Genomic DNA, 26,605 nt, shown 5'->3' with positions numbered 1-26,605 from the left:
CTTTTCTTTTCTTTTCTTTTCTTTTCTTTTCTTTTCTTTTCTTTTCTTTTCTTTTCTCTTTTCTTTTTTCTTTTTCTTCTCTTCTCTTCTCATGTTCAGAGGATGACACACACAAACCATTAGGGATAGTATAAAACAACATCTGTTGGGAATTTTTTGAACTCAGTGTGTGCAGCAGTTTTCATAGGGGTCTACAGGCAATACCAAGACAAGGATGGAAACAGCCTTTTATTCTAAATTTCATATGTACAAGGAAAGCCATTTTACACAGTTTTGTAAATTCTGCGTAAAAAAGCTACTGTCATCCAACGTCACTGTGCTTACAGTAAGAACTTTTAAACATGGAGTACATTATTAACAACAAAAACTGTTAACAAACAGGCATAAAAGACACAGATATGTGTGCTGATATTTCACATACATTCTAGAAATGAGTTGGCGCAAAAATAAAATGTGCCAGTAAAAAAAAATAGGCTTTTTTTTTTTTTAATCACGCAATACATGATTTTTTTTCTTGCTTTCTCTCCTTTTTTTACACAATATGCTGAGATCCATTCTCAAGCCTTTTCACATCAGGATTTGCAGGCACTTCAGCAACCCAGCTATATTTTTTACAATACATGAAGTTCAGACCAACAAACAGAAAAACAGCTGCTGCAAAAGAAATTCTCATATCCCATATGAACATTCAAATATTACTCTCTGCTAGAGCAATCATTTTCTTAGTAATTTTTGGATACTGACATGTTTTCAGGATGATGTGTAACAGCTTTTCTCCATTTATCTCTCATTCATGTACTTAAAGGTTTCTTTTTAATGTAGCATCACAATGTAACAACATGGTATATGGAAGCACAAAGGAAATTGTCCACAAAGATTCACAATGCCTAAAAAGAGGGAATTGTTCTCTTTACAGGTATTTGATCCAAAGAAAAACTTTGATTTCCTCTGCTCTTACTTGGAGTTATCTCCAAAATTTGTCCAAAGACTACTGTGTACTAGATGAGCTGACACGACACCCTCCCTAGTTCTTTTCCCAGATACAAATGTCATATGACCAAATTAATTTAGAAGCAAAGCAAAGCAGAACTCAATTGCATGTGTGTTCATAATTTCCCATCTTTAATAAAATAGTGAAATATACTTATCAAAGGCTTCCCTGTGTCTGTATAAATAATCTCTCTCCAGTTATTTCATTTGTAATGGACTGTGCATTAAGATTATAAGGCAATTGGAACAGGATTCTCAGGATAACTGAAAGCTTAATATTGTTTTCCTCATGAGTCAGGATAAAGGCTTTTTTAATAAGCTCAGAGTGGGGAGAGAGAGAAAAAAAAGAGTGCGTATGTGCATAATAGAAGAAGGATAGTTTTTCAGCATATAGACACTTAAATATTGATCAACAAAGACTGGTAATGACTCCACCATAAAACATATCAGAACTCCAACTGCAATTCAGAGTAGACCTCAGCCTTATCCACTCAAGAGCGATATGTACACCTCCTTCTGACCCGAGAGAAATAATACAGGACATGTCAATGCTTCCTTCAACCTCAAATTCATTAATTTTATGCCACGTTTTATGGTGTAATAAGTCACTGCAAAGTAAAACACATTACAACAAATCCTAGCAAAAAGCCATTGACAGCTACAGGACTGGGCTACAGAACTGGGAAGGCAGGGACAGCGCTGCTCACTTCCACTGTGATTGTCAAATGGTGGAATGCCCTTCCATGGATTCAACACTTGGGACAGAACGGCAAAGACGTAAGGCCCACCAATGCTTTGCCCAGATTTCCAAAGGCACTGAAATAGAAAACGGATATATTCCTTAGTACCATCAGCGTAAAAAGTTTTCAAAATAGAAGTCTTTATATGAAAATGTTCCTTATTGCATGGTAAGTTGATCCTCCTTTTCTTCACCTCAGGAGTAGAACGGTCTTCCCTTTTCTGGTGTTTGCAATCTGTTCAGCCTTGCTACCTGAGAGGGTGAAGGCGGTACGTCTTGTCTGAAAGGACCTTTAGCAGGGGCATAATTAGGGTCCTGAATTTTCTTATATGAGTCATAGTTGCTAGGCCCTTCAGAAGAAGTTTTTTTTTTCAGTTGTTGTTCTTTCCGCCTCTGCTCTTGACGGAGCAGTTCTTGTGTTTCTAGCATCACCCTGGCATTAAAGCCATGTCCCCCCATATAGCCATTCCTTGATCCCTGGTAGCTGGAATATCTGGGATTTTCCTTCGCAGTCTGGAACCCTTCTCCAGGGGAATAATTCTGCTCCCAGGAGTCTTGAGATACAGAACTGGCATTTTTCCTGCTTTGCCTGAAAAGAAAAATGAAAAAGGTTTTTAAGACAAATGTTCTGGTTCACCTTTGACTGTTATTGACAACAATCACTGTAAAGAAAACAGCTTCTGCCACGCCATCAGCTTTTGCCCAGAGATGGCATTCTCTAGAAGTCACTTTCTAGAGTCGCAGTTCTCTTCTGCCCCAAAATGATTTCTTGTCTCTTTTGTTGGGAGAACAATTCCTAGAGAGCTGAACTATATTTCTAGGCCTGTGCAGGAGGAATATGCCATGAAAACCCATCCAGCTACAATTACCCTCATGTTCTCAAGAAAAGTGTTACAATTCAGTTGCAGACTAGGAAAGACCATAGGTGTTTCTGTGCTTCCTAAGAATGCAGGTAACAGCCAGCAATTGTAAAGTCACTCATGAAAGATTCGAATCTAGATTGACACTTGATTATTTAATCAAGTGCAACAGGCAGATCCTTAAAACACCTGCCCTAACGCTGCACAAGTCAGAAGGTAAAGCCCATTACTGAGAGGTAGTTCCAGTTTCTTCCTCCCATGTCCAGAACTAAGGAATTTTGTGCTATAAGGAGTGTTTCCCAGTCTGCTATAGCTTTCATAAAAGAAGAGGCAGAGATAACATTTTTTACTCATTTTTTGGTTCCAGGGAGTAGATAAATAGGCCAAATACACACAGGAATTACAAATTCTTATCTCTTTTCACAATAAATCACCACATTATTTTGAAGACAGATTATGGTTTTGAAATAACTTTAATTTACTATCAAACTGCTAGATGCTTGTATGAATTTAAAATAAGATTGGTGGTGATAAAGTAAAACAATTTTGTGCTGCAGCAAAAGAGATACCCACTTTGAGATTAAAATTAGAGTATGAGAATCAAGCAATAAAATAAAATATACTGCGACATAAATCAATAAGAAAATAATTTAGTTATTTATATATGGCTTGGTTTTTCATGTCATCACATATGACAGTGTAGCCTCATCCAATGAATATGCAGTGGAGAGACAGGAGAACTGGAAAATTTTTCTACCATTACTAAAAGTAAAACGTCACCTAACATTTTTGCAATCTTCCTTCTACATGTATAATTTGAAAATTATCATATCTATCTTATTTCATAACTGATGCTGAGGCCTCTGGATGAAAAATATTATGCAAGATGAATGTGAATTATTGCAGAAAAAGTTACAACATAATGTAAATTCTTACAAAATTTTTATAGCTGTTATTGGTAATCTCATATCCAACTTTGCCAAAGCAACAATGCTTCTGAGTCATGTTTTATCACTCCCTGGAACAAGAGCAAATTGAACGAACCTCTGTAGGCTACGAAACTGTCAGGTTCCTGATCTAGAGCAAGATAAATTTTAAGTAATACAAAATTAACATGGAGTCAAACGTTGCTCTTACAGTTTCACATGGGACAAGAGGATGACTAGTTGAACTAATTTAATTTACTGACTGTTTTCTGGTACTTGTTCAAAATTAGTTGGCACACTTTCCCAGTCTTTCTGGGAAGTTCCTTTAAAATTGACTCAAGAGTTTATTTGCCTTCAGTACTAAAGATCTGAATGTGCAAAGGGGAAAAAATAGGAGGCTCTTAGAGAATTCACAGGAAAGGCAACAATGCTCAAGAATGAAGCCAGTGTACAAACTTCAATCCTTACAAAATCATGCTTGCAACACTGAGTTTTCAGAGTAACAGTAGGGTTTCTTTAAAGATCAGTCACAGTGTAGGAACAGTGTGTAAAGCTGGAGAACTCAATGCCCCAGGTTGCTATAGGAGTACTGTGGTATTTACAGTGCTGAACGTTAGCCCTGCAGTTGTCTGCTCTCAGCACAGCAGAAACACCCAGAGAGCTCAAACGAATCCATTAAATTATCATTAATTACACAGTAACATGCATTGCTAGATTGCTAGCCATTTCTCATGTTGAAAACCACCTTGAGTAAAGTTCTCAGTAACTCTTTTCAAAACAAGTATTTCTATGAGCTGTTCTACGATCTATTTTTCATATTTCTTGTTGATTAATTTTCTTACAGATTAATTTTCACCTTAGAGATTTAATTTCTGCCACTGAACAGCACTGCAACTGATTCCAACTTTTAAATGCTACCAGCCATTGTGAACATGGGAAGCAAGTTTTAAGCATAATAGTTTTAAAACTATAAATTAACATGGTTGAGCGGGGCTAGCATAACTGAAAGAAAATTTCTTAGGAGAAACAATATGACATTAATAGGTGTGGTCAGTTCCAAAGGAAGGCAGAGATAAAAAGAAGAGGGGATATAAAGATTTTCAAGATGAGAAACTAACCATCTCAGAAAACACAGGAACTTTACATTTCCCTTCCCCACCTTCCAAACTTAACAGAAAAAAATTTACACTGAAAGGTGTTAAAGCATTTGAAAATCTGAAACTGTTTTATTTTCAAAGATACTGCTAAGATAAGAGTTCATGGCTAGATAACTTTGCTATAAGGCTTATATTTCTTTCCAAAAAAAGAGTTAGACCTGGTAAAACATATCTTGTCAAAACAAATTTTTTTCCCACACCATTTCCACACAAGTCATGAAAAATAATACAGCCTTATTTGAAAGCAATTTGACACCAAGCTCTGGTGTAAATTATTCTCCATTCAACCATTGCTGATATTTCAAAATGCAAAGACTATTTGCATAATGCTTAACTATGAGAGTTAATTTGTAATACAAGCTGGCTAAACTTCTATTAATTCTTAAAATAAATATCAAGTAAAAGCCATTTTGCCCAAACAACTAGTCCTTTAAAACACCTACTATTTTAAAAAAACATAGCTTTGTTTACACAAAAAATCAATTAATTTTCAGCATTCTATATCTATTAAAAAATGTATATATGCAGACTTGAAGACCTTTGGTTTCCTGGGTGATTTTCGCAGTTCCATGTTTTTCTGTTGGAGGTCTTGAAATTTTTTTCCCCTTTTAATTTTTTTGCATAGTAACATCTCAAAGATAGAATTTCTACCCAGTAAGGAATTAGGCAAGAGAAAAAAAAATCATCTGACATATCAAAATGGGACACCTCATGTCATGCTCAGGAGACTTTTGTAATTGCAGAAAATTAAACTGGATGGTGTCCCACAAAGAATAGGTTTGTTTAAATATTTCAATTCTATTGGGTGCTGAATGTCATCAAATTCCCCTGAAATCAGCTCTGAAGAAATTCTCTGAAGCAATTCTCAGCTACCACATGCTCTCACTTAAGAAATTCTATGCCTCTTCCACAGTGAATACATTCCACCTGACATCAATGCTGAACAAAAGTGTCTGCACAAAGTCTGACATTTTCCACCACAAATGAAATGAGCTGCAGGCTCCTAGGCACAGAGAGCTTTGGGGGTTCCCATACCTGGGCAAGGAGCTGTACTGGCGCTGGGCTTGCTGGAAACTCTCCCGTTCCTCCTGCCGCTGCCGCTGCATTTGCACCTCCACTGACACGGAGTGCCGGCCACTCTGTGAGTATGTCTTGGTGTTTGGCTGCAAAACAAAATGAAAGTGTCTTAAACAAAGCAGGAAAACACCCACAAAAGAGCTATCATTTAAGTTGCTATTGTACAAATACAGGGATACTTGTTTTAACATGCAGTTCAAGCAGCTCTTGCACAATAATTAGGGTAAATTCTGACCCGCAACAGTGGCCTGTGCTACAAATTCTGTTTCTGAGATGTATGAGCAAAGAATCATCCAGAATGGGTTATGCTTTCACAACACTAAAATTTATATTAAGTCAGTGGAACAGATTTTCAGACTGTAAGTTAGCCTAGCCATGTTAATGCCAAGTTCTACACCCCCCTAAGGATTGCAGGGGGGAAGGAGCACAGCAGCTCCTTTGAACCTCACCAAAACATTCAAGTGATGCTCTGCCTTAGTGGAACCATCCTATTTTTCAGTTGGCCCAAAGACTGGGAAAACATTTTCTGGTTCAATATGATCAAGTAGATAAATTCAGCAAGTCTCTTGTGGTCAATGAGGACTCCTGTATCTGAGCAGGATCTTGATGAGGTGACAATTTGAAATGTTGAAGCCAACACTAAAAGCAAGTGAAAATGGATGGTCTTTCTGGGAATAGAGAGTATTACAGGTCAAGATCTGACAGAGTGGCTGGATTCAAACTTTGGACAATGGAAAAGTTTACTTTTGTAGAGATACCTTTTACTTTCTTCAGATTTTGTGATTTCATTTTGCAAAACAAAGTGTCACAAAAATTAAAGAATGTTATGGGCTTTTCTTGTTGTTTTACTAATAAGGTTTTGCCTACAAAGAAACAGAGCATTATTTTTTTTTCTCCTTAAAATTACCAGTCTTATTCAAAATATGTAAGTTTAAATATGGGGAAGTCAGGGAGCATAACCCCTTGTCTGAGCCTGGGACTGAAACAGTTTGTCTCAGACTTACATTTAAAAGCATGTTTTGCCTTTTTATCTCTGCTTTTCCTCAAAACAAACATCTCTTGGGGTTTTTTTCCATTATAATTCTGCAGCAGAAAGAGATGGCTCACAAATATATGCAAGAGAAAAAAGTTTTCCAAAAGCTTTGCATAGAAGACAAGTTTTAGAAACTAGAGTTGTCATTTGTGTCTGACTATAGTCCTGCACCTGCAGGTAGCCAGAAACAACAAGTTTTAAACAGGTGTGCAACTTTTAGAAATTTGTTGTCAATGAGAAGGCACTTCAGTCAGAGCATCAGTCTCAGCTCAGAATTTAACAGATACAATTTGCCCATTATAAGAAGATTACTGGGTGATAAAATCAGAATGTGAAAGCACAGAGTAGAAAAAACAGTGAACTTATTTAAGAGAATCCTGAATGTAACAGTAATGGCTATTTCAGAATAGGTTACTTTTTACTCTGTAAAAACCTCAGTAAAACAGCATTTCTAATGAAAAAATGCTTTAGGAATGGTGAGATGAAGCAACAAATTGAGAAAACAGAATCATGTGTCAGCCTTGTGGGAAATTTTCCTAGAGATGAATAAGCTGTACATATGTATGTCCAAACCAACAACCCCCACAGAGATTTCCCACTATATTAAATAAGGGCTACACATACAGAGCAGCATTTCAGTTATTGCATATGTCAACATTTCTAACTTTCTTGACTTTATTGAGAGTCTTCTGACATTTGGTATTTTATTGAAGGGCTCAGCTTATGGAAGGGAGTGATTACCTGAAAATCATAGGGTTTATTTGTGAATTCTCTCCTGTGTGGCTATAAGCAGCTTACAGCAAACCAGAGGGAAACTCAGAAGTTCCCATATCAACTTCCCCATAAAGAATAAAAACATTTAAACTAAGATTTTACAGCAAATCTCCTAATTTCACTTCAACAACATTGGAAAGCTTGCAACTACATTATGTCATATGTGAGAAAGTAGTTATCACAGATAAGACATGAAATCAAAATTGCTTCTCTTTATTTGAAAACAGTTTCATTTTTTTCAGTTGGCTGTAAATATAATGGATTAAAGAATTTGACAGCACAGAGAATGGCTAAATCACCAAAAAGGTGGAGATAGGATTGAGCTGCTGCTCAGTTTAGGTTTATACAGGACAATAAAATGCATCACCTAGAAAGCACACACACACGTGTGGAGAGATGAAGTTACCACAAAAGCCTGCGGTAAAGTGACAGAGGCTCTGAAAGTCCTGATGCAGTATGAATGGACTAAGATCAAAATGTAACTTCAGAGATATTTCTTTTTAATGCACCGAGGAACCAATGGTTCAATAGAGGCAGGAGCTGTCACTCCTGTCTGCCTGCTGTAGTGCATGGCCAGAGTGACAGGATCTGAGGAGTCAGGTCTGGATTCTCTGCAGCTCAGAAAGAATTTCATCTAATGGACGGCATTTATAATTTGATGGGTCTAAAGGCAAACATCTCAAATCCATTATCTGATTTACTGAAGGTATGCCCTGTTAAACTAAGGGGATTTGCAATACTTAGCTAATCTGGAAAGGACATAAATTTAGTCTGAATGTTGTTCATATCTACAACAAGTTGTTCATATAATTGAATCTATTATCTCATTTCCAAAAATATGTCAATGAGACACAAAAATCCTCCCTTTGTATGCAATCATAAATTCCATATCATAACATATATACACATAGACAGGTACATTCAACCATCTTATCAATGAAAAAGCAGTTCTTTCAAAACTTTACATTCAAAACCTCAGTGATACCATTGTGAATGCCCTTGATATATGGTTATGATGCTATAAAGACTTCCATTTGGAAGTCTTTTATATTCCATTTTGGACCCTTCACTTGCTCAGCAAAACACAAATCTCCATACAGTGATATAACTTCTCTATGTGCTGTTGGTTAAAGTAACTGAACAAAAAATATTTATACAATAAGTAACTTTACTCTTCAAAAACAAATTGGTAATTTTGTCTCAGTTCTCATAGTATGCTTTTCTACAGATATATTTTAATAAAATCCATTCCTAAACATATATCTATATAAATACCCAGTTCATTTATGTTTAGCATAAAATGGAGAAAATTAAGAAAAAGAATGTTGCACTATTTTCAGATCTTTCAACAGAGCAAAAAAATGTGTCCAAGGAACACACGTAACACAGTAATTATAACACTGATATCAACACAAGGCTAAGTACAATTATAACAACCTGAAGCCATCCAACAAAGCTGGCAACAGCTCGGTCCTTACAGAACAGATTGATAAAAACTCTGGCCTTGCTTGCAATGAGATGTATGACAAGCACTGACCTTTTAAATTAGGATGTGGTCAAGGCCACAATAACAATCAAGGCTGAGTTATACAAATAAATGTATGTTCATGTCTTCCACAATACATTTAAGTGGCAATGATAGTGCATTCAGCACTGTTAAACAATATTCAGCACATAAAACTGTGCTTTAACATAGATGAAATTACACAGCTCTCTTCCCAATGATGCATTAATTTAAAACCAGGGCTGCAAAGTTTAAAGCTTTTACCTTCTCACTTTATGAAAACAACATTTTTTGTTATATGTTCTGTTAGAGAGAGTAGCTCTGTAACAGAACATGTAAACCCTCGTGCCTCAAGTTGCAGTGACCATTATCAGCAGTGTAGGGCAAGATATTTTAGGGACAAAGGTCTCTCCTCTCTTTCTATCCCTTTCCCTTTCCCTATCCGTATCCCTTTCCCTATCCCTATCCCAAGCTGCTCACACAGCTTCTGTCCCTGCACTGTGGCATTTGTACCCACACAGGGCAGTGCTGTGTGGTGGCAGCAGGGATTCCTCAGGAATGGCACAGACCAAAGCTGCCACTGACTTACAGAGAGGAGATCATGGGGCCATCCAGGGCTTTCCAGGGAGACCCAGCCAGTTCAGGTGACAGGAGATCTGCCAGTGACAGTGACATACCCATCTGACAGCCTAGAGCCACAGGGACAAGCTGTGCTTACTCACTCACAGAACTCCCTGGGTTGATACAGAAATAGTTAACAAGGAGATTGCTAAAGTCCCGTAGTACGTTCCCAGCTATTAAAAAAACCCACTATTTTATTAAAATAAATGCGCTATTTTTTTTTTCCCCCTAGATTAAGCTCTGTGTTTAACCAAGAAGTTTCAAGTTCACCTGGGAACTTGGCAGGCACACGGCCCCCCAAAAGTCTGTGGTTCTCATAGTGCAGCACTAATTAGAAATAGATAAGATTAAATGACCTTGCCTGCTTTATGTGTAAATGTACTTGGCACAGAAGACAGACAATCCAGTAACTGTGTATATCAAAATTCAGAATGATAAAAAACATTCAGTGTCTTGGGGACATGTCCTTGAAAACTATTTTTACTTCCATCTTTGTGTTTATGTTGCTATGGTGAACAGAACATATAGCAGCATGTCTTTTAAAAATTGCCAACAGGTGCATGTATTAACTCAAGCAACGTGTAATAAGAAAATCCCATCCCTTTCTGTACCTTTCTGTGGTGTATATGAAGGAAGCTGAGCAGAATGGAGAAATTATTTCTGTTCTCTGTTAGGAGCAGCAGAAGGAAAATCTTCAGTATGGCAAAAACAAACCACTGAGCCCTGAAATTCTACTTGAGGTATTTGTGCTCACTGTAAGCTATAAATATGGGGTTTTTACTAACGAAATTGACTTAATTTCATTTTAAAATCTTATATCTTCATTTTTTAATTTCAAATATATCAGTAGATTAAAGCTAGAGGGTAAAAAAGTTAAAAATAAAAAAAAATTTCAAGTTAGAGCCTAAACTTAGCAAAAATTGCTGGTATTGTATTAAATCCTTTGCAGATTTGATATATAAAATGGATATTAACTGCACAGGTAAAGAGAAATTACCTGTGGATACACTTTCCTAAAAGTTATTATAATAATATTTTTGGTTTCCTCTCTGAAACAGATTGTGAGATAGGAGAAACTGCAATTTAGCTTCTAAGATGTTTGTCTACTGCAATACTCTGTTAGATATTGCCTAATATCTTGCATAAAATATCCTAAAATAGATGCTTGAAATGGATTAATAATAGAAAGAATTATTACAATACTTCTCTTTCTCACTAACATGTTGAGTAATTCTACATAATTTACAGACTGATATAAACTTTACAATGTTTGTTTTGAATAAAGTCTTATTAATTTTTTCAGGTAATATTAATATGCTATGGTCAAAGTTATAGCAATAAAAATGTTTCCTAAAGAATCTTAGACTATTTAAAATTTAGTATGGCTTTGAGAAGGTCAAGGACTTGACTACAGGGATAAGAAATAAGTATATTAAACAGAATAAAAAGATTTTTTTTCTATAGAGACAAGACCTACACACCAACAAAGAGTAGAAAATACCCAAGCAGAAAAAAACCCCAGCCCTTCTGAGCCTTTAGTTATCAAGCCATGTATAAATATATTATTAGCACTCCTGGAGTCTTTCTTCTATGAAAATCATATAATTATTTACTTTTCACAAATTTGTCCATGTAATTAAAGCTATACTCAGCCAAGTCAGGTAGTGTATATATTATGACCTAGTTAGCTGTTATCTTTAGAAAATCAAGCACATTTTTATTTGACTCCTAAATATTTAAAGTACATTTGGCTTAGCTGCTCTCTCAACACCAGATTTTTCCTGCCATTTAAATAGATCCAGGATGACTGGAGATGAATGTATTTGTGAATGGAATTTGCCACCTCCCATTTTCAGCACCAATTATTGCATTGAATATGATGAAATAAAGCACCAACTTTTGTCCCTCAAGCATCTTTGTGGGCTTTTTTGGATCACTGGTGTGCTTCCACAAGCAGGACTGGCAAGCAGCTGTAGTGTTTTCCATGGATTTAAAATGGTCTTTTTTTAAATTGGATTGTTCACTCCCATGGCATTTAGGGCTACAGAGCTGTGGTTTTGTTATTGAAGGGGTGGGTGTGTCTGTTAATCAAGATGTGACTAGGCAGAAATACAAGATGTGGAACAAATTACAACCAAGTCCCCCGAAGTCTGGAACTGGTACAAGGTAAGCCTCAGCAGACCTAACACAATCCAGAAAAGCACAGAAAACACAGGCTCTGCTTTGGTACAAAACAGAAAAATCACCCCCAAAAGAATCCTCATTGGTATAAAAGTGTCATAGCAACATCAAGGGCCTTAAATATTAGCAGACACACTGTAATTCCATGCAATTCTGCATGTCCAGATACACATTTCTGCACTTTGACTGGAATTAACACCAGCAGGATTAAAATGGATTAATTAAATTTTATGTTATTTTTATCTTTTTTTTCCCATGCAACATCAGGCCTATAGTATTGCCCTTGAAAGCCTCTTGTACCTCACTTTTTGAAGCACAAACACATAAAAAGCACCACATAAAAGAAAAAAAAGAAAAGCTATGATTCCTGAGAAAGTCATCCTAAAATAAACAAATGCAAAAATCTTTTCCGTAAAGCTTTGGCTCAGCTTACAGAACCAGTGAATTTTAGACATGGCTCGATGTTGCAACATTTAGGCAGTTATTTAAACCCTAACAGTGTGTCATTCAAATGGCCTTGAGCAGAAATGTTATGCTGCTTAATAGACAGTGTCATCTCATTCCAGCACTATCACTTTTTGTGTCTGTTCAGCTGCCTGATGCTGTTGAGCACTCACAGGCAGTCAAGTACTTTGTTTACTGGCAGGACAAACACAGTAGGGCAAAAAGTCCAGTGCTGCTGCATTGCTCAAGCACAGAGAAATGACCTTCACCTGGTGGGCCTCAGCAGGGAGGGATGGGCAGGCACCCACAGGTACCACTCAGAGCCACTTGTGCTCCAAGGAATGAGATCTGCCTCCCACCCAGGGAGGAGGCTGAAGGTATCAGCCACAGGTAACTGGACTCCTGTGTCACCGGCCATTAATAATCTGGGAGGAATTGGAGTTGGTGAGGTTTAAAGTACCATTTTTATAATATATTAGTAGGTTTCTGAGGCATTGAGCTCTTCTGAATATCCTCAGAGCTGCCAGATTTCCATCAGCATCCATTATTTCCACTGCAAACTCCATGTTCATTTATACTTCCTTAAAGTAACCAACAGTCCTCCATCACATCAGCACTTCACTCCCTGTCCTCAACCATCCCATCAGCTTGGTAATGAGAAATGCAAACTACTTATCACCTCATAGCACACACTTCTCCAAGGATGGGCTTTTCCTCTCTTTCTATCCAAACCAGGTCAGAGTTGGCTGCTGCCTTGGGGCTCAGAGGCTTCTCTGTATGCAAAGCCTTTTGTTTATGTAGGCTGCACAACCCATCTCCCTCAGGTGAAAACTCTCTTTTCAACAATGGCCCGTGTACAGTTGCACTTTGCACTGCTGTGGTTTGGAACCAACAGCTCACAGATGGAGAGGACTGAAAACACACTGATGAATGTATCTAAGTATTTTCCTACACATGTATTATAAACCAATTCTGCATTTTTGGTGTCATCGGTATTTAGTAACACATCTGGATCTGTTTTGAGAGGTTGTCTCAAGAAAGTCCATCATTTTAGACTAACATGTTAAAGTAGTACAACACACTGCTTAAAAAAGAGGGTATGGCACTTTAAAACTGAAATAACTGTGAAGTGCTGAAATGGATGAGATCATTGCTTTATCCTTTCCAAGCATTGTGATCTTGAAAGGCTGGAGTACACGATGGAAAAATAAAATTATAAGTCAAACAGAACTCTAGGCAACTTTTTTTTAAAGTACTTATCTAAAATAAAACATTTGGTCACCTTTGTATTTAACAACAGAGCAGCTCCTACAAAAGCAACAATAAGCTTCAGAACTAATATTAATACATTAAGCTGAATTAGTCACTTTGAGCTCATTTGCATGATCTGTAGAAGGGGAGTAAACAGAGAGATAACATTTGTTTGAATAAGAGAAAATAGAAAGGTCAATGTTCTGACCCAGAATTTAGGAAATTATTCCATTCCTAAGGTAATCAGTCTGTCATCCAAATAATTCTCTTCTCATTCATTACAAGAAAGTATAATAAAAGCCAAGCTTACTGTCTAGAGTTGCTATGGCATTTAGATATACAACAATTTGGCCCATGACCTCCAGTAGTTAAGTTCTCAAGTCCTTAAGAGTGCAAGCTTTTCTCATACACATTTTTCCCAAGAATGTTGCTGAAATCTCTCATTTGGAAACCAAACAGTAGATGATTTGGGTAACAGAAGGTATCAACTACATCCACTCCCAACCTACCCCAAATGGCTAAACTCCCTGCGATGAGCTAGCACATTGTCTCCCCCACCTCAAACTGAACGCATCTGCTCATAAAAACAAATTTATATTATTTACTCCATTTCAGAGGAAGTTAAAAGTTTTCTAATACAAGAAAAGAGAAGCCTATATCCTGATACTGTTGTTCCCAGTGACTTCATACACGGACATGGTGGCTCTTTGGCTATTCTCACCTCAGTGTGCATGGCAATGCTGAGCAACAATAACTCAAACTCACCACCCTCACTTGCTTCAGAGGAAGCTGTGAGAGATTCTATGGCTGTCATCACACAGTTCCCACTTTTTTGGGAACACAAACAAGTTGTTCGCTGTCTTTATCATGGAATTTTCAACAAAATTACAGGTTTTGCCTCATATTTAAAGGTTCCTAATTTAGGATATGTAATTGATTAAAAAGCAGCACTAATTCATTCAATTATGTTAATCAAGATAAGCACAAGTATTTAAATAATTGTATCACATTACTGGATCAGTTGAATAGGATTTAAAAGATCAATTAGGACATATATCTCAATACAGAACTGTCTCAGCTAATGTAAGTGTCAGAGTGGCACTACTGTAAAGGAGGCTCATCTCTCTTTTACTGTGAAAAGACATAGTTCTGCCTTTATGAAAATAACTAAATACAGTGATATTGCTTCAGAGAAAATAGCATTTACAAGGTTACATCTTCCATTATTTATTGCTAGTATGTATTTTATTCTGGTTTTCCTTGAAACTTTCAGATCAATAGGTACTACCTTTGATACTAATCCAAGCAGTAACTCCCAGTGTCAAGGGTCTAACCACGGAGCAAATAATGCTGTCTGCACCCATGACAGATGGCTGAAGACGTTTAGAACTGAAGTAAACATCAATGAACCAAAACTGGGGATCACAGCAAGGGCAGAAGCGTGGAGGCAGAGCACCCTGCCTCCCTTCTGGCGTGCTCCCAAGTCACCCAGGAGGAGCAGCAGTGAGCCGGGCGTGCCAGCTCCGGCAGGCCCTGCACACTCACCCAGGGCTGCTCGAAGCTGTACGTGCGTCTCCTGTCCTCCACGTCCTCGTCCTGCTTGGCCTGCTGGAACTCCTGGCGCAGCCGCTGTATCCGGTCGTGGTTGTTGGGGGTCGATCTGTTGCTGAAACAGGAAGGGTGGAAGTGATCAATATACTTGGGAACTGCCACCTGTGACTGGGTGTAAAAATAATTTACAAGCATTTAGTCCAAAGATCTTTAGTTTTTTTTAAAAAATTATTAATGCTGTTTGTCTAATAAGGAAATTTCAGATGTTGCAAGGACAAGACAAATAAGAATATTTCTAAAAATTATCATAAGCTGTTGGCACCTTTTCAGTATATGTCACTCCTACAGAATGAAGAAGAATAGATATAGTAGTGTCAGACTTAACATAAAGGGAAATTAAAAGTCCTAATGATCTCTGCTACTGAATAAACAAGAAAGATACTTTTCCCCGATCAATAAACTGTAGTACTATCCGATCTTTATTCACATCAAATTAATTACAGTGTCTGGAGGCTCTACCTATATAAAATTTGGTTATTTTCCCCAATCAATAAGAGCCTGTCATCCCTTAGTTCTGTTTTTAACAAGTCTTTTAAATTGATCAGTCTGAAAGCATTAAAAGGCTTGGGGGCCACTAAAAAGCCATCCATTTGACAGGGCCATAGGCAGGAATGGATCTGGGCAGCAGATGAGAGCTGGCTTCACTTGGCCCCACAGACACTGGTGGCTGGGAAGGGCCCAGTCCCAGAGGTACTGATACAAACCAGCACACCCAGGACCTTCAATCCTTCACAACCATCAATTTTTCCATAACACCCAGTAATCCACGCTCCACGGTGCAGGTGTACATGAAACCATGTGCAAGTAATGAAATATGCACAGGAATGGCTTATTTCATGGAGAAGGGGGAAAGTGAGTATTTATTAATCTTGTTGACATTTTTCCAGCTGTGCAGCTCCCACCTGACCCTACAACCCTGCTCTTTCAAACACATTAATGTGGGAGCCACAGAAAGCCTGACAAACAAATATGCTATATCACGACTAACCAGAAGCATTTTCATCTATTCTTGTGGACTTCTTGTGCCCTGCATTTCATTGTTTATTTCAAAAGAGCTGATGAGGAATGGACATCTATTACTTTGTTTCAAAAGAGAAATCTGCAGGGAGACAATGGAAAGCAATTCCATAGATTTCCTTTCTTAGACACAGGGTACAATAAAACACAGTGAATTTATATCCTGTATCTCATTTTGTATGAAAAGAGACAATTCTAGAGCCCATTTGTGACTGTTTTCCATGTCTTTTGGGACTGGTAGGTGCAGGGGATTGGAGGTTGTAGATGTTTGAGACATTACCTCCCACTCTTTTCAGAGCCAATAAATAGAGTTTATCAGTGCTTGGTTGGCCAGACAGAAAAATTAGTATGGTTCTGCAAAGGCTAATTTTTGAAGTGGTTTGGGTTGATTTATTTTTAAAATTTATTTGAAACCAAAGGCAAAGAAAAGGAGGGAATTTAGAAACGTGTTTTCTTTCATGCTTTTTAAAAACCCAAATGGGAGCTTTAGGAAATGCTTTATTTGTAGGGTAAGTCAATTTCTATGTGGAAATTGCCATTTTGAAAAGTACATTTAAAAGAAAGCTTAATTTAGAACAGGTGGAAATGAAATACTGGTATTTTCAAGATTTCCACTTCATTGTAGGTGTGTTGCTAATTTTATTTCCTTAATTCAACTTCATTTTGTGAAACAGCTTATCTCCATTTACAGTTTTATTTTATGTAAATTTATTCCTTATTGTCAAATTCTGCCTAGCTTTACTATACAACCACTTGTTTTTTTCCCATGCATTGCTATACACTTCACATTTTAAAGGGATTAATCACAATCCAATATAAGACAAGACACTTTTAAATGGTCTGTTAAATGGTCTGTTGATTTTTAAAACTGTTATTGTTAATCCAACAAACAAGTAGCCCACTGCTTTCCACAGACAGGTGTTTCCTATATGATAAATTGCACTTAAAAAGCAAAAATATAGTAAATACTGAAATCTCAGGCATAAGAATATGTTTGAAAGAGAAAAGCCATTGAATTTCTGTGCAAAAATGACTAGATAAAATGCCATCCATAGACACCTTGTAGTACTCAGAGTGGTGGGTAAACCATCAGGGTTCCATAACCAAGGTTGTTTCGGATTTTAGGGATCACAGTGCAGAAGTGACACTGAAGCAGTTTACCCATTGGCAGACAGAAGGTGAACTCCAAAGTACTGCACTAAACCTTGTGCACTGCACCAGCCCCAGAATGGGCTGCTGGAAGGGTTGATATGGACCTGAGGGCTTCTGCACATTTTGTGATATTTATTCATTAAAACAACTACCTTATCAGAGGAATAGCAAGAAAATAAATGCATAGTGTCCATGCCATGAAGCCAAAATGTGTCTTTTCCCAAACAGCAAATGCATGAACTTGACACCCTGCAGACACTGCAGAGAGGAGTAACAAAGGACAAGGAGGATCCTGGGATTTATGATCAACTTCTCTGCAGACCTAAGGACTTATTTTAATGCCAAAGAAACCCTTACAAAAAGTGAAAAGAAAAAAGAAGTCATGCTGATTTAAGAAAAGTTATTCAAACTTATTAAAGGTTTGATAATGGCAGAGAAGATAAATCTTTTAACATAATATTTCTATTTTATCTGAAAAGCAAGGGACATGACTCAGATTTAGAAAATTGCAAAAGAAGTGAATTCTGAAAGAACTATTTCACAGAAGAAAAAAGAGTAAAATTAGAAAAAAAGGCATTTCTGTATCTCCTCAAATTTCTTTGAGCTCAAGAAGTCTCTAAGAAACATAAAGTGAGATAAGTCAGTGGGTTAATAATACTAAAAAAATTAAATATTTTTATTTAGAAGAGGAAAAGGCAGACAGCTAAGGAGGCACTAAGATACATTTCTTAAAAGATTAATTGAGGGCTTAGACTATATCTTAGTTTTGCCTCCTTTGGTTTCCATTTTCATTTCAAACTTGTTCTGATTCTCTAGGTAAAATTACAGCTGCCTTAATCTTCTCACCACTGAGGGCTTGCACATCTCTGTCCTGGCCTGTCATGCTGTCACCTCTGTTTTTTTCTGATTTTCTTCATCCAGTTACTCTTATCATCAGTGCTTTCTCTGCTGGTTTTTATGTCTCCCACTGCACTCCCTCTGCACTCAGAGAACACTTGGTACACCCACTTGGTATCTCATTCAGTTCACAATTAGTACTTCTAGAAGGAGGAAAATGTAAAAATCATAATCACTAGGGAAAACTGTCACCAATAAAATTTTGGAGTCGACAGTGCAAATCTAACTTTATTCCTTTTCAGATCCCAAGATGTTCTGCTTTATCTAAAAATCTTTATGCAAGTCACATAATTATCCCTTGGGGCAGAGCTAAACAAATTATATCCCATGTGAAGTGTCCTTAGCCAGTCTAAAGCAAAATAAATTTTGACTTATTGGATGAATTGACCCAAGGAAGATAGGGTCATATCAATTGACTACTAGGATGCAGGCTGCAGGTGCTCTTGCTACTTAAATTCCCATTGTGGGTGTATGGGGAAAGACCTCAAAAGTTCAATTAAATGTACCATGTTTTATTTGAGTCCTTCATTCAAATGCACTGAAGACCTGAAGACAGATCCACCTCAAAGAATTGAGGACTACTAGCAGGAAGGAAGGAGTTCACCTTGAAATACATCCAACGTTTATTGAAGATTTAACCTATGCTAGCTTTAAAATTTTTAGCAAAACTGGAATTACAACTCTATAGTAACCACAGCTTGCCCAGACAGCCCTCCCTTATGCCTGCTTAATAACAGGATGGCTGTGCATTTACAGAAGACAATTAGCACCTCCTAGCATCAGATACCAGTGATGTTCTTCTATCAAAGTGCTCTCAATGTTAAATGTTCTTAAAATAAATAAAATTCAAGGAAAGGCTTTTAGGGCCAAAGTTTACTCGGGTTGCAAAGCATCTGTGCTTTCTTGTATCACAGCTCTACTTGGCACCCCATTGCCTTCCATCTGCAGATGGCACATTTCACAATCAGTTGTTTTTTTGAGTGCTGCTTCAAAACACACCACCAGCAGCACAGACTAAAAATGCAATGGTAAGCAAGACTCAGATAGGCCAGGGCTGTCATATATTTCCAGGAACAAGCAGTTGCAGCAATGGCCATCAGGGTCTCAGATCATTAAGCAATGTCTCAGTGTGATGTCATGCACTGATGTGCAGAGCTGTATTCCTTTCAAAACAGTCAGATTTTCAGTGTGATAAAGTAGATACAAACATGCCACTGAACAGGGATGACTGAAGCTTTGGAAAAAAATTTATTGGCCTGAAAAAGCACGGAAAAGGGTCTTAACAACACCACCAGGCAGTTGCAACTTGACTAGAATAACCAAAAGGTTAGTAAACAAACAGTGTTCTTTACACCTTGAAATCTTCTATCACACAGTTGAGCTGCCGGGGCCTCGCCGGCCAGAGCGGCTGCTTAGATCTCTGGATAGCAGCAATAAAACACAGATGGGTTCTTATCTGCTTCAAGCTGGCAAATAACTATCACCCATTTGTATGATATAAATTTCTTTTCATTTGAACAGATTACCTGTGTCATATTAAAAATTAAGGTCTGAATTTGTATCTACCTCTGTTTACACACAGAGAGCAGCAGGGAACAAATTTATTTCCATCACATTGAGGATTGGCAATGTGGCCACACCATGGTTGGTGGCACACATCCTCACCAAAGTACACGACTAACTGAATGCCTACAAAACTGGCCCTTTTCTTCATCACTTAAGCAAGATGAAACAGCCCAACAGAAAGTAGAGTGGTGATAATCTAATATAAAAACTTCTGCTACATTTACTGGAACTCGAGCACCCTCTCTCCACAGTGCTTAACCCCAAGCAGATGGATTTGTCTGTTTCAGATGGCCCTTGAGGGTGAATAAGCAGAAACTGTCAGGTTATTTCAAAAAGTCATGGGCATAAAATAAAATGAAAGTGTGCCCTTTACCAGCCTTGAAGTTACCAGCACGTCCCAATGCACAGCCTGCTGGTTTGCTCACTTGAAGCAGATTAGTTAATCATCAGTGACACAGATGACTGTGCCCACAGAGCGCAGGCGATGAGGGCTGAGCAGCAGCACAGTTTGTACTCTCTCCCTCCTGCCACCAGCTTGCCAGAGCAGGTTGGTCTTTTCCTACTTTGTTCTGTGGTTTATTTTTTGACATCTAAAATGCCACTCCTCAGGCTTAAGTTAGAGTAACCGAGTTGGCTGGTCCTCTCCTTCCATTGTGCCCTACATATGGTCCTTTCCTGAGACATCAGATTTTTCAGGAACACATGGATATTAACCCATCCAGACATGGTACACAAACAGGAGCAACCATGGACAGTGCCATATAAAAAGAGCTGTTACATGATTACAGAATTGCTATAGTCATCCGAGAAAAAAAATTAGCTGGGCAAGAGATCAAATTTGTTAGACTACAAATGTACCGTGGTTGTAACCTGGAAAGAGGCATAAAAAGCCCTATTCCACACTAATTTTGTTTTTCTTAACTGTCAAAGAATTTATTGGGAATAAGGCATAAAAAGGTAGAGGAGAGGTGTTAAAAACAAAAAAAATGTATGAATTACAAAACTGCAAATAAAAATAGTTTCTCTGCACAAGCTTCATTAAGTTTTATCAGCTAGTATCTTGGGTTTTTACACTCAAACCACAGGTCATAAATTCACAGTAAATCCCCCATATGTTCACCAAACACCTGAATTAAATTTCTCTTCTAGTTGTAAGAAACAAAATGTGCAGCTCAAATTAATTATGCATGCAAAGTTAGTTTCTAACAAGGGCATCTTCTTGCATGCTGAAGGATATACATTCTACCAGAAATTTTTTCCCCCAAATCTCTTTCAGTTTTGGCTTATTCCTACTGTTCACCCTGTTATAAAACTCATCCTCTTTTGCCATTTTGTATTTGCTAAAAGAACACTGAGCATTATATACTCTTTAAAGTCAGGAGATTTTAAAGGCAACTAAATTCAGGGATTGGCTTAATGTGACAGGCAAGATATAGCATGTTACCTTTACACATACCTACACACTTCAGCATAGTAATTCCATCAAAACAGGATTTAAACTTCAGGATTTATGTCAATATGTATGCATGTGAAATCAGCTCATTGGGAATTTTAGTGTCATTCCAGTTTACCTTCACAGTGGAAGTTCATCAACTGCAATACCATGAAGTACATAAGTCTCCAATGCACTCACTTTCTTCTTCAGTGAATAAAATTAATTTCAAAATTTTGACATTGTGTTTAGATGAGCATTTTACACAGTTTCAACAGAGGAAATAATTAAAAATTTAAAAGATACACCTCTCTTCTCCAGCTTAAGAAGGTAAGTAACCTCAAATGCTCGAAATCCAGCACTTGCTTTGGATGTGATGGCCATAAACAACGTGGAGAGGTGGGGCTGATGGGGAGGTCACTTCACCACGACAGTCTCTCCAAACTTTCCAGACTAGATTTCACTTTGAGTCCCTCTGTGGCCCTTCTGTAGCAGGGCCATCATTTTACAACCATGAAATAGGAAGAATGCACCCAAGACCCTTTTTATTGCCACCATCACTCTTCCTTATTAGCCTGTCAGAGCCTGCACACCGGAGACTGAAATCCAGTCTTACTTTTCAGTGGAATTCTTCTACTAAAAGGAAAAGCAGAGATTTTAGGAGCTTGCTATAAACATCTGAAAACAGACACTCAGCTACTGGGTTATCACACAGTCTAAGCCTTTCTTTAGAGCTGTTAGATTTTGCAGATTGAAGCCAAGCCAATTTTCAGCCACACACAACTTGTTACAGCTGTTCTCATAGGGTATTGCACTTTCTGAGTTAGGAAAAAAAAAAAACAAAACAAAAAGGAAAAGAAAAAAGAGAATGCCACAAAACCTAAAAGTAAATACAAGACATCTCATTTTGAATTTCTTATGAGAATGTTAAAGAGATAGCAGAAATACACAGGGAAGTATTTAATAAATCATGAAAAAAAGAAAACTAAAAAAAATACTAGCGATCAAGCAAGGGAGAAATTTGCAGTTTTGATTCCAAATTAAATATAAAATTATTTCAAAGTCAGGTGGTGAGAAATGGGCTCTGACCTAAGAATCTTCCTGTCCTAATTGGGACAGACAGTGATGGCTCCAGTGCTGCTAGGTCTGATGAACTCCCACAATTAGACAGCACAGGCCATCCTGTGCCAATGTGAGAGCTGCCTGGCACAGCAAGACAAAGACATTTAACAAAGACCACAGAGAAGAAATCCCCTCCTGGACCCAGCTGGCCATTCCTGTGCCAGCAGAAGGGATCATCCAGAAGATCCCTAGCAGGCTCCAGGCCATGGCAGCCTTTGTTTCCATTAAAGCTAATCCAGCTGCTTTGCTAGAAGCTCTTTAGGGAGAGCTCCCTCTGATCTCTCAGGATGAGACATGGGGCAGAGCCCTTCAGCAGAGGGGCAGCAGAAGCAGCCAGGGAGCAGTCACTTGTTAAAGCACAGCAGGATTTGCAAAAAGGAACATCTGTCCGTGGCCAGCACCACCTGTGAGGTGTGAATGCAGTGACGTGGGGACAGCCCAGCCCCTTCCACTCATCTCACCCCACTCAGCTCTTGCTCTGTGCTGACACTGAGCTCTAAAATCTGCTCCAGAGCCCAGCTCTAGTCAACAATGCTGGGTCTGGCAACACTAAAAAATAATTTTAAAAAATCCTGATTGCACCATTTGGAGGACGAACCAAGAATGATATTCAAATTATCCAAATTATTCAATTTTTTCCAAATTGAAAACAGATTTGGAAAAAAAGGTTTATTTAAATAATGCATCATTAAAAAATATAGCGTATGTGGTGAAATTTAGCTTTGTTTCAATGCAAAAGTTCACTTTAAAATTATTTAGACCTTGCTTAATGCATTGACATAAGTTATACTGGAAACTCAAAAAATATATTATGTTGTTTATTTCTCTTTAATTAGAGAAAACACTTAGTAAATAAGTACCAGGGTGTTGCAACTAACAAAACAAAATAGAATGTTTTTGACTCTTGTGAACACTTCCCCTTTAATAAAAATGACATCTTGTTTTAAAGTACTCCTTAAACTACAGTATTAAGCAATACATTGCTAGAAAAACACTGACCTATGGACTAAGATATCTCTTTAAAAAGCCTGAACATTAAAAAAGATAATGCATTACACCAAGTTCACACGTCTTGCCCTGTCCTTACCAGCCTCTTACATAATTATAGTACAATTTTTTCTGTACTTTGACAGAGGGGCTATTGCATTATAAATGTTCAAATAATATTTTGATTGATTTTACATTATATCTTACTTTAACTATAGGCTAATTTCAAACTGCAGAATGAGAAATTTTCCATTATAAACAAACAAACAAAAATGACTTGGCCTAAGGATACCAAATCTATGTGAAAGTTGAGGAGACTCCTTTGATAGGAGTAGATCAGAAACTATATAAAACACAGAATATTGTGGGATCATTGTTTTATTTTTCAAACTAGGTAAGTTGCAATCTGTAAATTATACTTTAAATCAGAAGTTACTGTTAAGCATTTCATCATTCAGTGCCTGTGCACACAATATGAATCAACCAAGAAAAAAATAAAATCAAAGCTAAGATTGATTACTTGAATTGATGCCTAAATTCACCCAACTGTTGCTTTCTTATGAAGTTTATCACTAAGATTTACACTGATTAGCATAAAAACTAATTAAGATTTTAAAATTAATTATATGCATATGGAGAGTAGAAACAAATCTCAGAATTATACCTTGCAAAACAAATGATTTCTGGACAAATCCTTTCAGCATTTTACTTTAAAAATGAAGATTTTAGTAAATAGATGTTTTAATCCTGGTTTATCACCACACTGTCTTGATTGACTTTAAAACTATAAATTGCTGTGAAATTACAGTTGTATTAAAAAAAATAATCAGCTCCAGATAAGGACAGAAAAAAGCAGCAATTACCTTTTATTCAAAAACTCACTTGGTTATTTAGTGAGTTAGACAGAACTCAACTTTTACTACTTGAGATATTTTCAAGTTATTTCGCTTACTTTTCCTCTTGGAAATGCTAAATATGCCTTTTCCTCAGGAATTCTTTTTCTTATGCATTTTCCAGGATGCTCAGTAATTGCTGAGGGTCTTGCTATGCTTTGAAACACTGGATTAGAAATCCTGAATTCTAATATTTCCTGCCATTGGCTGTTTAGTCTTAACCCAAGTGCAGATTTCAGAAGCATGTATCTCTCATACTAAAGACAAAATACAACATTTACTTGTAACTTCCATATTTTGCCAAGACAATTAGCCTGATAAAAGGTTATAGTAAAACTAATTTATTTACCAGGAGAAGGAAAGATGCAATTTTTTGCAACCACTGCAATCATTTAAAAGGCAAAAATGTAATTCAAACTTGTCAGCTGGACCCTTTCTCGGGGAAATACAGAGAAATAAGTTATTCCAGAGGGCAATCACAGTACTTGTCTTTGGAAGCAACTATTACTCTCAAGAGCTCATTACTTTTTTCACTGACAAAGAAGAGTAGAGGGACAAGCTCAAGATAGTTTTAGACAATTATATTAGGGCGGATGAATCCACTCTAGATGGTTAAATTGTGCCTAAGGTAGGTGGAAAATGAATCATCCTAAGAAATCTGGTACTAGGAATGCCTGGTAGGAGGTGATGGTCAACTGGCATAGCAGTAAAACACTTTAATATTTTGGCAGAAAAACTCATTAGAACAAAATCAACTTGCTCAGCCTCTCTGTGTTTGCATTCACATAAACACACATGGGCAAAAGCCTTTTATAAAGCCTTGTATAAAGTTTATACAGTAAACAGATCTCATTACTTCAGTATAATTTTAAGGGCTCTTTACAGAGAACACGATGCTATTGTTTGTAATTCTCTTTTATGGAAAAAAAAAAAAAAAAGCCTTAAATTTCTTAGTTTCTGAAGCATATAGAAGTGTATAGGCATGCCTGAGATAAGCCAAGGACTGCAACACAACAGTTTTTGTGGTCAAGGTCTCATCAGTGTGACTAATTTGTATCTTAACTTTTACATTACTTCAGTAAATGCTATGCAAATGTTGTAAGATTTCCTTAGGTAACATAATTGCCACATGCTTTTTAGTAAACAGGAAGAAATGAAACATACATACTAAGTAATTCCACTTATAACATCAAATTTATTTTGCATGATATTGGCAGTACATTACAAAGTTAAAATAGTATTATTTCCCGTTGTTATTCTTGTAGTCTTAGGTTGATAACGTTTCATTTTGACACCATAATGGTGTCTCTGGGGATTTTGATGACAATGTGTTTTGACATCCTGTTAAAAATATATCCAAACTGATATCACTTTATTTTGTCATCATTACCTAGCTGGATTTCTAAGATACTGCTTTTTTCTGACATCTTTAATCAGAAAGATTTCAGTCCAAGTGGCAAGAGCCAAAAAAAAAAGTTTTGCAGATATCAAACATGACTGTGTAGCACACACGACTGCTACTCAAACTTGCACCGGCCAGAGATCCCCAAATGTAACAGGCTAGTCACACAGCACAGGCCCTCAGATCATAAAACATGAAAATGCCTTTTCTTCTACAGCAGGATAATAAATGTAATAAATTGTGCTGTAATTCTATTTCAGACACTGGAGGCAGGAGGCCCAGCAGCACAAACCAGAACCTTCTGCTGCCGCTGAGCGTCTGACGCGCACTCGCTTCTTGGGCCCGCTATGGGAACCAGAAATATTTCCTGAACGCTATTAAAAAAGTGAGACTTCTAATTCGTGAGCTTTGCTGAAATGGAAATTGCTACATATGTGATTCTAACTAAAGAACAGCAAAGCCAGTTCCTGTACAGAGCTCTAAAATGCATCTCTGGGCTACAGCTTCAGCTAGTGCAAACCCATCTAGACCCACTGAATCCAACAGAGCTTTCAGAATTTATGGACATGTGAAGATCTAACCAAGGTTTTGGGGGAAGAAATAAGGAATAATTTTCAGCTGCAAGCTTCTTGTTACCAGTATGAAATTCAGGGATTAATTCTGAAACAATTTGCTATAGAAATTACCTGGTAAGCTATCCCTGGCTGCCAGAAAGATGCACATCATACCAATTGGAACATGTCCACTTACAGCTATATCACTCAGTTTCTTCTTTTTATTATTTACTATTTCTTCATTCTTTCTCTACAATGAATTACAGAGCAACTCCAGGGAAATCAACACATTACATGTACTGAGAAGTATATTTATTCAGCACAGCAGCTCAAGTTCTACTTACTAAAATGATTGCTGATAAAATCTCAAATTTTAAGCATTAATGCATAAGATTTTACTGCCATTCAAATCTGA

The 26,605-nt window shown here is 37.3% G+C and overlaps 1 protein-coding gene across 14 annotated transcripts in view; it reads right to left on the bottom strand.

The window, feature by feature from the left end:
* Positions 1–215: 215 nt before the first annotated feature.
* Positions 216–26,605, bottom strand: part of PARD3 (par-3 family cell polarity regulator) — a 443,154-nt gene continuing 416,764 nt past the window's right edge. For all 14 annotated transcript variants that reach the window (XM_074558690.1, XM_074559146.1, XM_074558909.1 and 11 more), the window contains 3 exons: positions 15,103–15,223; positions 5,708–5,835; positions 216–2,318 (listed from right to left, as the gene is read on the bottom strand). In XM_074558690.1, the coding sequence (XP_074414791.1) occupies positions 1,925–2,318; positions 5,708–5,835; positions 15,103–15,223 (643 nt within the window). In that variant the 3' untranslated portion in view covers positions 216–1,924. The remainder of the gene's footprint in view (positions 2,319–5,707; positions 5,836–15,102; positions 15,224–26,605) is intronic.

This window comes from Zonotrichia albicollis, chromosome 1 (assembly GCF_047830755.1).
Source record: "Zonotrichia albicollis isolate bZonAlb1 chromosome 1, bZonAlb1.hap1, whole genome shotgun sequence".
Lineage (NCBI taxonomy): Eukaryota > Metazoa > Chordata > Aves > Passeriformes > Passerellidae > Zonotrichia > Zonotrichia albicollis.
The sequence above is the reverse complement of the archived record's forward strand: the minus strand, read 5'-3'. Positions and strand labels throughout refer to the sequence as shown.